At 34.8% G+C, this 11,915-nt stretch overlaps 1 protein-coding gene across 2 annotated transcripts in view; it reads left to right on the forward strand.

The window, feature by feature from the left end:
* Nucleotides 1–11,643, forward strand: part of Dcx-emap (Doublecortin-domain-containing echinoderm-microtubule-associated protein) — a 50,269-nt gene extending 38,626 nt beyond the window's left edge. For both annotated transcript variants that reach the window (XM_064076893.1, XM_064076885.1), the window contains exons 6-16: nucleotides 55–204; nucleotides 266–437; nucleotides 492–587; nucleotides 4,212–4,349; nucleotides 4,397–4,657; nucleotides 4,706–4,963; nucleotides 5,012–5,174; nucleotides 10,337–10,519; nucleotides 10,570–10,665; nucleotides 10,717–10,831; nucleotides 10,879–11,643. In XM_064076893.1, the coding sequence (XP_063932963.1) occupies nucleotides 55–204; nucleotides 266–437; nucleotides 492–587; nucleotides 4,212–4,349; nucleotides 4,397–4,657; nucleotides 4,706–4,963; nucleotides 5,012–5,174; nucleotides 10,337–10,519; nucleotides 10,570–10,665; nucleotides 10,717–10,831; nucleotides 10,879–11,032 (1,786 nt within the window). In that variant the 3' untranslated portion in view covers nucleotides 11,033–11,643. The remainder of the gene's footprint in view (nucleotides 1–54; nucleotides 205–265; nucleotides 438–491; nucleotides 588–4,211; nucleotides 4,350–4,396; nucleotides 4,658–4,705; nucleotides 4,964–5,011; nucleotides 5,175–10,336; nucleotides 10,520–10,569; nucleotides 10,666–10,716; nucleotides 10,832–10,878) is intronic.
* The last annotated feature ends 272 nt before the right edge of the window (nucleotides 11,644–11,915 follow it).

An 11,915-nucleotide genomic window follows, 5' to 3' on the forward strand; every position in this document is an offset into this window, starting at 1 on the left:
TCCTTAGCCCACCACAATTAAAATTAAAAGGAAAATTTCCTTAACGAATTTTAGTTACGGCTATCGAGGGACCGATTCACGAAGAAATCTGTGGGTTCTTCCTACTGGAGAACTCCTCTACTTTGTGGCAGCTGTTGCCGTTATGTACGACAGAGATGAAGAAGCGCAAAGGCACTACACTGGACATACGGAAGACATTCAATGGTATCATCGAACGAAACGAAAATTGATATGTATATTTTTAATTTTTTTGTTTTTTCTTTAGTATGGACTTGCACCCCTCCCGCGAAATGGTAGCCTCAGGTCAGAGAGCAGGACGTAATCGCAAAACGCAGGCACATATCCGTATTTGGAGTACCGAGACCCTTCAAACGCTCTACGTTTTTGGTATGGGTGAATTTGAAGTCGGAGTTGCCGCGGTTGCCTTCTCACAACTGGTACTTTAACATTTCTTGTAAATTATTGTCTTTTACTTCTACTTGATTCTTTAGAATGGAGGAAGCTACGTCTTGGCGGTCGATGGCGGCAGAGAGAGTATTTTGTCGGTGTGGCAGTGGCAGTGGGGGCACCTTTTGGGCAAAGTAGCGGTGAGTTTGTTTCTTCCACTGTTTGCTTTAATTCATTCATATGTAATCTACATAAACACCACGTTCGTGCTGTCTTTTGCATAATGAGCTGAGTCAGACGTTAGTGAACGAAAATATGATCCTTGAACTCGTGGAAAAAGTTTAAGTGTTTTTTTTTTCAGTTTCAACAAATTTTCATTGTGTTTTCAGTGAAATTAATTATTTGGTGATTAGGTGCGATAAAACGGTGTTCTTTGTAATGTTATAAATATTTACGCTTGCGCGTAGGCTTATGAATATTCATGGTTTTAATTTATTGATGGGTAGACTTGCAGATATCAATGCCTGAAAACCAACTAAAACGCGATTGTCGGGTTAATTTGAGGTTTGTTATTGAAAATACATACCAACAGTCAATGTTATGTTAATCTGTCGATGCTTTTTGCTTTGATCAATATTTTCACCTACGATTAATTTTTTTACCCTAGTAGTTTTTTAATTTGGGAGTAATTTTCTTACTCTATTAAACATTTTCACACCCAAATTTTTGTATCTGATTTTACTTCTGTCTGAACAAGTTATTCACCACTGTTTGTTGTTCTTAATAATTTCTGTTTTTCTCACTTTTTCAAACTATGTATAATTGTGCTTTTTCGTTTTTATTTTAGAATACACATAAAGCTTCGCGGTCCTATAATTTGAAAACGGATAGAGATATACAAATCCTGTAAAAGCCCTTGTTTCTAGCTTGAAGGGGGATGCTTAATTAAGTACATTGCAAATAAACTATATATTTTTTAATTTGCAACATATACTTGTGACGAATTGTGATAGATCATTAAATTGTAATTACAATGATATATTTAATTAATTTTCAGTCGAAAAGAATAATATTTATGAATTAAAAAAAAAAAGAGTTAAAATAAAACATTCCCACTTTATTTTACAAACATTTAGTCCCAGAGATATGTTTCAAAAACCGTAATTTAAGCATAATATGTTCGAACTGTCGTCTTTCACGCTGAACACAAAACATTAGTTTGCGATTTGGGGTGGTTAATGGAGTATTACGTGTTAAAGAGGCACAAACACTCCTAATTCACTTTTTTTAATCTTCTAAATCACGCAAGGGTCTCAAATACGCATTTTTTTATGTATCACCACAAAAATAGATCTCAGGGCATTAAATTTGGACTGTGAGCTGGTCATCGAGTTCGACTTAATTTTCATAATAAATGTTTTTCAGATTTAAAAAATGTAGCCATTTTCGCCAGGCAGCAACGAAATATTGCAACAGTTAAAAACAACGGCGTTTGCAGAATTTCAGTATTATTTATATCCGTTCTCGCAGAGTTTTGTCTAGGACAACCTGTATAGTTTTTCAGTAAAGTATCATCCAAAATGAAAAATTCACAAAAAAATTAACCATAATTTGTACAAACTCAAACATTATTTAGTATGTCTCAGCTTTTGTACCAAGATGCATTCAATTTATTTAACACATCAGGTAATTTTTTTAGAAATTCAAATTTGATTTTCTTGGTTATTTGTAAAGATATCCCAACAATGACTTCACATTCGTAATCTACGAAAAATCATGCTTATGACCTCTTGATCCGCTAGATCAGACACCTATGAACGAGTTTTCTTGCTTTTTTTAATTTCAAACTCATTTTTCTCGCTTATCTGAAGATTGTTCGCATCGATTACTTAACATTCGTAATCTGCGCATAATTTATCAGGCAGTTAGTTTCACTCTATTAGACACATATTAAGGAGACTTAAGTAAAATTTTTGGAAATTTTGGACTCGATTTTCTCACATTTCAGCAACCCTATCAAATGTCGTTTATACATAGTAGCATGGATTAACAAAAATACAACACATTTGATAACTTTTTCTACTGAACACCCGTTATATGGATTTTTTTTAAATTACAAATTCTCTTCTGTTGATTATTTGAAACCATATCATAATAACGGTTTCAGATTCTTAATCTACAGAAATTTGTTTATCAATAGACTTTCGGTCTATTGGACGCATATTAACAAGGCTCACTGTACTTAGTATTACCTTAATAATATGAAAGATTAAACCATTGACAAACAATTTTGATTTAAATAACTTGATAACGTTACAAACAAGAAATTCAAATATGTTCTCTGAAGCGCCTATAAAATTTTTAAAATAAAAAAAAATAGTTCATTATATCTTTCTTGGACGTCTACGGCGAAACATAAACTTATTTGTCGTTTAAATATATAAGTTATTAATAATAATTTTTAATATTTTAAATTAAATTCTTCTATTCTTTCCACAAAATTTTATATTGTTTTTATCTGGAAATGTAACCATTATAATATCAAAAATTGATGTCTCATTCTTGCAATTTCATTAAAAAATCTCTCATTTGGTTTTCACCTGCCAGCGAATTTATTAAAAATTAAAACTTGCCAATCAGCTATGTTAAAACTTATCTACTCATGTCTTTTCAAAATTGCTGACGTTCTCTCAACAGTTTACTAAATACATGTCATCGCTTGCTCATTGCCTGTAGCTTTTTAGTCCACTTTAGTACACATACAAACGATCTTAAAAAATTATTTTTGAATATTTGTTAAAAACATGACCTGAAATGCCTTACTGGTTGTGATATTTCTAGTATTGTTCTTGTAAGGTATTTTTTACAACGTTATTGAATACGGTAAGTATGGCAACATGTTACTAACAATACAGTAACAAAATTTGTATATTTATTCCCGGCGAAAGGCTGATGACGTCATCTAAAGAAATCATTATTATAGTTAAATTTGTGCTGAAAAATAAACATAAATATTGATTTCGCTTTAGAAGAAAGAAAATGTGCTAATAACATTAGATATAGTTTTTTTTAGACGTAGACTAAATACTACGCTTATGATACATCAAATTGTTGAATTCTCATCTGAAAAAACATTAAATTTAATACAAAATAAATAAAACTGTGTATGACGCGACTTAAGAAAGTACTATAGTGCAAAACAAAACTGTTTTAAATACTAAAATGTACGGCTATATTCCATTCCATGCATAATAAATATTAAATCACCAAAAGATATTAGAATACTAATTCTGGTACCTTCGTGGTAGCGAATTTTTTCTAGTCATGTTTATTAGTATAATAACAGTTATTTAGGCCACACTTGATTTGTACTATTTAAATTCCTAGTCAAATTAATGCGTTTTTAAAACAATACAAATCATTTTCGTGCCACGTTGAACAGAAAAACAGTCGATAAAACAGAAATTTATTAAAATGTAACTAAATTACTCTACAAACGTACTAAATGTTTGAAAAATACGTATGAAAAAACTTTAGTTAAAACAGTAACTTAAGGTAATTAGAAATATACATTTCTCGAAACTCGTTTTCAGGTATTGATCGTTCCTTAAATAATGCCATTCTCAGATTAAACAAGAAGAAATGACTGCTTACTTCATTCTCGACATAATTAAAGACATCAAACTCACATACTCATTACAGAAAAAAATCAACCTTTTAATAACTTCCTACTTTCGTGCTTTAATATGCAAAGTAATGAAATGCGTGTAACCGCCAAGGTGAAATTGCATGGTACATTTCACAACCTGAATATCATTTCGCAGACACTCCAAGAAGAACTCACTGGAGCCGTTTTCCACCCCCTGGACGACAACCTCATGATAACCCACGGAAAAGGACACTTAACCTTCTGGAACCGACGGAAAGACGGTTTCTTCGAAAGAACCGACATCATTAAACCTGTAAAAACAAAAACACTAACATCTCATCAAAATAATCAAAAAAATAGCCTTCCAGAACTCTCATCACCGCTCTTCAATTCGAACAAGACGGCGACGTCATCACTGCGGACAGCGACGGCTTCATCACAATTTACAGTGTGGACAGCGACGGCGCTTACTTCGTCCGCATGGAATACGAAGCACACAATAAAGGAGTTAGTTCTTTGGTTATGCTGTCCGAAGGAACACTTCTCTCTGGTGGCGACAAAGACCGGAAAATCGTAGCGTGGGATTCGCTTCAAAACTACAAGAAAATCACAGAAACGAAAGTTTGTTTACTTTTATAGTAAAAGTCGTTGTTTAATTTGGAGTTTTAGCTTGCAGAAGCTGCAGGTGGTGTTCGGTCGATCTATCCGCAGCGTCCTGGACGAAACGATGGCAATATTTATGTTGGTACTACAAAGAACAATATTTTGGAAGGTTCCTTGCAGAGGAGGTTTAATCAGGTTGTGTTTGGCCACGGTCGTCAGTTGTGGGGTTTGGCGGTTCATCCAGACGATGAAGTTTTTGCGACTGCTGGACACGATAAGAATATTGCTCTGTGGAGGAAGAATAAGTTTATTTGGACGTTACAGGTAGATTTAAGTGAGGTGATTTCTGGAGTTTTAATGAAAATTCTTTAGGTTGCGTTTGAATGTATATCGTTGAGTTTTCATCCGTTTGGTGTGGCTTTGGCTGCCGGAAGTACTGAAGGACATCTTATTATAATAAACACAGAAACGGGCACACTTATCAACACCATACGGGTGTGTGGATCGCCGCTGAGTTGCGTGGGATATAATCCAAGTAATTTTTCGTTTTAACTGAGGGCGGCGCTATGGCTAATTCGTTAATCTTTAACATTTGTACATTTCTTCGTTTGGTTCTTTCAGCATTGCTTAAACTATATCGGAAGTCACGAATTTACATACAAAAATATATTTTGCATGTTTTTCACACACCATAACCGTCTTCATCTATATACACTTTATGGGCGTCCATAGGCTAAACAATATTAAACCAACTCAAACACCTCCGTGTTCCGGAACTCCATTGTCATAAATCTAGACATAAATACATGAAATTAAAAAGGTTATGATTAACAAACAAAAATCTTAGATGATATCCCGTGACTAATTTAAATAAAGATTGATATGAATGTTCAGTATGGCCTTGGTTATTCTAGTAATACTGAGAAATTCATAGTGATCGAATCGCTTAACGGGACATAAATTTCAAAACTAAACCTGATAGGGTTTATTCAAAGCTGAAATAATAGTGAAATAAATTATGGCAAATAACTATAACGTGCTTTCTAAAAAATATTTATTTACCCTGAAACAATGTAGCATATTCTTGAAAACACTGACAATTTATTTACTTAAATCCATATATGGAAAAATCTATTTTTATTCATTTGTTATTTCAACATAAAAACTAGAACCATTATTAATTAAAAATTTAGTTGGGTCGTTATTATTATTGTTATCATGGAATTTCGCATTTCACAGCTTTGTGTTGAAATTTTCATGTATTTTAGGACGTAGCGGACCAGCGTAATTAGGCTCTGGTTTTTGCATGCATATTTAGTACCTTCAGGGATATTTTACAGTGTCGATAATACTTTATTTGCTTGTGAGACTCCCAAATATACTGTAAGCATACTACTCCATAAGATCATAAATCACAAATCCTGGGTCGAAGCTTGGCAGTTGGCAAACGCTAAACAGGAGCGGATTTATTTATCTAGTAAAGAATAGAACAGTAATAGGGTATTAGCTCTTGTATGTATCAATGGGTCTACTATGTACTTGACTCTCACTATCATGAATTATTTGGCGCAATATTTAACCAAGACCAATGAACTATTTTCTCAAATTCCATATTTCAAATTCAATCATTGTTGACATTAATTACGCCACAAAATTTTATTAGCACACAAAAATAGTGTTTTTCCATTCTTATAGACCTCATTTTCTTCCATAGATTTAATATTCACTTATTATTTTTGGTTTCTAATTTTTTAGTTTAACACTTTTCTACACTAGGTTCGATAGGGACATGATGTATAAAATTTTTCGACGTTCAGGACGTTGTAGCGACAGCGGAACTTAAGTTCCTCGTCGTAGTCTGTCACCCTTGCCTGATAATTTTATTCTATTGCAGGTATAACACACACACCACATCTTCATTCCCAAAAAACCTGCCCCATATTATACGCTCCACCCCTCCTGAGCAAAACAGCCAAACTGCGCGTGTCACGCGAACGCGCGTCCCTCATGAAGTTTGCAATTTAACATCTATTATGATATGAGAAAAAATGGCCAGCTTTCGTCACGAAATGTTGTACTTTTATTAAAACTTAAATCCTACATTTCTTGAACTTAGAACGATGAGTACCAGAATTAGAAGGAAGGAAAAAAACAATATTTAATTACGCCACACTCACATAATATTAAATTATCAACTTATTGATTGAGTCAAAAATGTGTTGACAGATTACATCGTCGTGGACAGAAAATAAATCCCGTATCACACACAAACAAAACACATGAAATCAACACAATAGCCACAAATTAAATACGGCTAGAATCAAAATCATAATTCGAGAATAAATGTTCAAATTCAAGCTGTAAGAAAATAATTAAATCTGTAATGAAGCTCTTCCAAGTGTGAATTTCCTGTCACGTGTTTTACGGGAACATTTCCCTTACTGTTGCTGAAATCGTATTGAATTTACAAATAATAAAACAAAAATTACACGTGCTGGTAAGGCCAAGGTTTCACAATATTTCGGATTAGAAAATCGTTAATTAACTGATCCTACACTAATTACACTCGTTGAGAGACGAGAGTGGCGTCAAATGCGATTCATTTTTGTTTAAACAATTTGTTAAATACAAACTAAATTTTACCTATCCTCAACCCATTGATCCTCAAGTTTCTGTACCCGTTGTATAGTCTCCGAAATACTACACGGTTATATGGCTGTTGTGGCTGTTGTAAAATTAGGGTATTGTGAACACGACAATGGAGCAGTTAATAAGGCAAACCCACAGTTGTAAATTGTATTTCTGTTGGTTTAATGTGCCAGAAATGTTTAAGCGGATTACCCAGCAGTAGATATTGAGGTGGCAAGATATTGAGACAAATCCTTGATTTATGAAGCTAGAATTGAGCCGGCAACCAGCCCCACAAAAGGAATTATAACATCCCATGATTAAGTTTAGTGGGGCCATATAGCCTTGTAGTATTTCGGACACTATACATTCCAACCCTAAACTACCAACCTAAAAAGGGTGGACTTCTAATCCTGTTAACGTACTACTCATGTATGATGATTACTACATTACTGGAATTATTATTAATTTTTATTTCAAAAGCGGTTTCGCGGCCTTGTTTTTTCTCAACGCGAAATTTAGTTCTTCAAATCGGAACACCACAATATTTTGTTCTCTTTAGTATATCTGACAGTATAAAACCACAAGGCGTTTAATAAATCTGAAGAAATACTCATTTTTATGGTTAGTGGTTATTATCACTGTAGTGTTCTATTTGGTCATTACTAAACTTATAAAAATAAATATTTTATTCCTGAAGATTTGTACAGCGTCAAAGGCTTTTGTTTAATCTAGGCAGGATGTACCCGATAAAATTCCACGACTTTTTATATTGAAAATGAATAGAGATGTTGAAGTTCTGTGATCGGCATTGTTTTTAAATTAAAGAAAGAAGCTTAATTTAGCACACTGTATGTACATATGACGCATATTTAGGGTAGGCGTCGTTACGTAAACGTGTATTTTTTTTAAAGAGTAACAATTCTTTTTACGGATTTTTATAAAATAATAAATTCCGATTGCTGTTATATAAGAAAATTATGTTTTATATTGTTAGTATAATCGATAATTAAAATCGGTGTGGATAAAACTCAACAATTTATTGCTCAGTAGGTAATACAAATTTATACTACTAAATAGACAATGAAACTATGTATAACAGGGAATAATTCTAATCAACTTAATTCAAACTCATTAACCGACTCCTAGATAAGACTAGACTGATTTGCTCCCGAGGGTGGCCTCTATTTAAATCCATACGTTCCTTCTAGATATTTCGCGGTCGAAGTTTTTCTGGAGTGTCCATCGCGACTTCCGCCTCCAGGCTTTTCTTTATTCGAGCGCCGCCGTCGGTGACGATGAGTCACCGGATCTCCACACATACTAGAAAACCCACAGGCGTCGTATCGAAGCGGTGTATGGGTTTATTTCGTAACAATGTTAATTTTAACTGTAAATAACATAAATTGTCCAGATGAAGAAATGTATCTATTTGCTACGAGCTACTAGTTGTATTAATTTTTATTTAAAGTCAAAAATCTTGAACTAATACATTTTTTTATTGTTTTTCAAATTGGGTACACGAAACGAGAGAACGAACGTTAGGCATAAATCTTTGGCGTAGGCGCGTGGTATTTAGATGGTTATATAAGTATATATAAAAAAACACACACACTCCTTGGCGTAAAGTACTCAAGCCTTGACAGGAAAGGTTACATCTCTTGTTAAAAAATGTGGCTCTAGAATCCAAAAGAAACACACGGCGATAAGATGGGACAATACCTGATTATTTATTTATAAGTTTAACATTTATCAATTTTATATTTTTTAGTCACTGAAAATGAAATAAACACGTAAGTGTATGTAACTAGCCTTAAAAATATATAAATCTACGTCGCAACGCGGACGTCAAAGGGGTGTACTAGATTAAATTTAATGAACCTGTGGGAAAGCAGAGAAAAATGTTGTGCCTCGGTGGGATTCGAACCCACGTCTCCAAGCAATCCGGGCTGGTATGCTAACCGCTACACCACAAGACAACTTATCTTTACTCTGCTTTACCCGCGTGTTATTGTGCCGCCACAGTACTCCCCCCCCAGCGACACAGCGCGCGGTCGTGCTGGGGTGCGAAGGAGATAGTTGCTGGCGTCGCTCCTACCACTCTTACGGTCGTTGTTCGAACCCTGGCGGTGCTGCGGACCCCGAACACAGCGGGCACAGGGCGGTGGCAGAAGGATGTTGCGTGCGCGTTGCCTGTCGGAGGTCACCAATGTGGGAAAGCAGAGAAAAATGTTGTGCCTCGATGGGATTCGAACCCACGTCTCCAAGCAATCCGGGCTGGTATGCTAACCGCTACACCACAAGACAACTTATCTTTACTCTGCTTTACCCGCGTGTTATTGTGCCGCCACAAACCCTTCAAGCTAAAAATAATGGAGCTTACAAAATTTCAATATCTATCCGGTTTCGAGATATAACGGAGCTGACTTTTTATTTACTGGAAAACCCAGTATGTGTTATGGCTAAATTCTCTTGTTTTTTCTTATTGTCTGGGTGGTGACCAATGCGTTTAGGGTGATTTGTTTTTAACACGCTCGATCCCGTTAGTTCTTGACAGGTTGATTTAGGTCATTCCTATAGATTTGTAACAATCATGGGTGCGGCGCAGTATTTATCTGATGGTTCCATTTCCTGGGTTCATTCTAAATTTTAAAATTACTCTACATCATTGGCTATATTTAAGTTATTTAATTTTTTGGAGAGTAACCTTTTCAGAAATCAACTGATTTTCTTATTTTTCTGGAGCCGTTCTTTTCTGTATCTCAAGTATTGTGGTTAGTGTCATTAGTCTCATTTTATTTTTATTTTAAGGTTTCGAGATCTCTTTCACATGTTCATTGTTGATTATTCAACCCCGATCCCGGACAGGGGTTATTATTATTATTACTACTCGAGACCGACCACTAATCCGGATATGACCGATATTAAGACAATATTTCTGCTATTATAAGTACTAAGACCAAATAACTAATATGCTGATATCGATGAAACTATGTATTGACAATTCACATAGAGCCGACCCTCACTATTTATTTCAAACACAACCATACAAATCAACGCTTTTTTTAGCTGGTGACTTGATAGCCATAGCCTCACAAAACGGCAGCATTTACTTATTCCGAGTGAGCCGCGACGGATTTTCCTACAAAAAATCAAACAAAATAAGAGGCTCCCAGCCTTTAATCCAAATGGATTGGAGTTCAGACAGCAATTTCTTGCAAACTGTAACCGCCGACTTCGACTTATGTTTCTGTAAGTTCTTACCACACTAGCCAGTTTTTCCTAAAAATAGATAATTCTAGGGGACGTGAAATCTCTATCACCCGAAAAGAGCCCCATAGCGATGAAAGACGTCAAGTGGTATACCCAAAATTCCACAGTCGGCTTTTTGGTTTCCGGTTCGTAACAAAACTCAAGTAACCAGTACACACTGAAATTGTAATTTCTAGGCGTTTGGAACAACCGCTTTTACCCAATGACATCGATTATAAGTACCGTTGGCAGATCGGCAGCCCATGACCTGCTGATATCCGGAGATACAGACGGCTACATTCGACTTTTCAGGTAACAAAGTTACTATTGTCATTCCATGCTAACGAAAGTTGTTGCAGATATCCTGTTCTGAGTCCTAAAGCCGAATACAACGAAGAGAAGGTCTACAGCGGACAAGTAGCTTGTGCGCGCTTCTTGTTCAACGACCGAAACGTCGTGACAGTTGGTGGTACCGACGCTGCTCTTATGTTATGGGAACTAACGGAAGAATAGCACAAACCGTTTGTGTACTTGCCTGCGGTTACTAGACACTACTCTGATGATTTCGACGATTCAGACTTAGATTCGTCGTTTGAAAACTCTTTCGAAGTTCTCAACATACGATACTGAAGAAAATTTTCGTCTACGCACTTATTTAGATTCCTTTGATCACTTTTCTTGACGTGACGGATGTAATGTATAACTTTAGTTCCTCGTGGTGGCGTCAAGAGGGAAAGGACTTACGACATGTATACAGAATTAGAGAAATTAATCAATTTTTGATAAATAGATTAATCTATGCTTTTAGTTTGAAAGTTTGAAATAGATTAATGTAAAATATAGACGTTATACATACTACTGTTTATTTTTTGATAATGATAGTACTGATTGTAAAGAAAAACATGAAGTGATACTATACCTCAACTAAGTGCAAAGATGTAATAATAACATTCAAACGCTTTAACACGACTAAAATAAACTAGAAACTGGAAGAACCTGACAGGACCTACATCATAATTATTAGGTGATGATTTATGATTGTCTAGTTATAAATACACCTGAAACTGCCAATAGTTATAGATTTTATTATATGAAATACTATGTGTAGAAAAATAAAGCAACGCATGATAGCTTCAAATATTTACTAAAACTTTTTAATAATAAATAGTTCATTGTTATTGTCATTAATTCAATATTGGTTATTTTATTGTTAGAAAAATAAATCAGATTTATTCAAAAGTGTCACTCATTTACCATTACATACAACACCAAACAAAAGAATACAACAGAAGTTTAGTGGCGCGGTATATTTTTTTAGAATCTGAAAAAGTAGGTACTCCGTTTCCATATGTCTGTTCGCGATTTCAAAATTTTGCTAAGCTGTCATTTTATACAT

Source organism: Zophobas morio, unplaced genomic scaffold (genome assembly GCF_036711695.1).
Source record: "Zophobas morio isolate AGI-343-1 ecotype UQ-CSIRO unplaced genomic scaffold, CSIRO_AGI_Zmor_V1 ptg000004l, whole genome shotgun sequence".
NCBI classification, from domain to species: Eukaryota; Metazoa; Arthropoda; class Insecta; order Coleoptera; family Tenebrionidae; genus Zophobas; species Zophobas morio.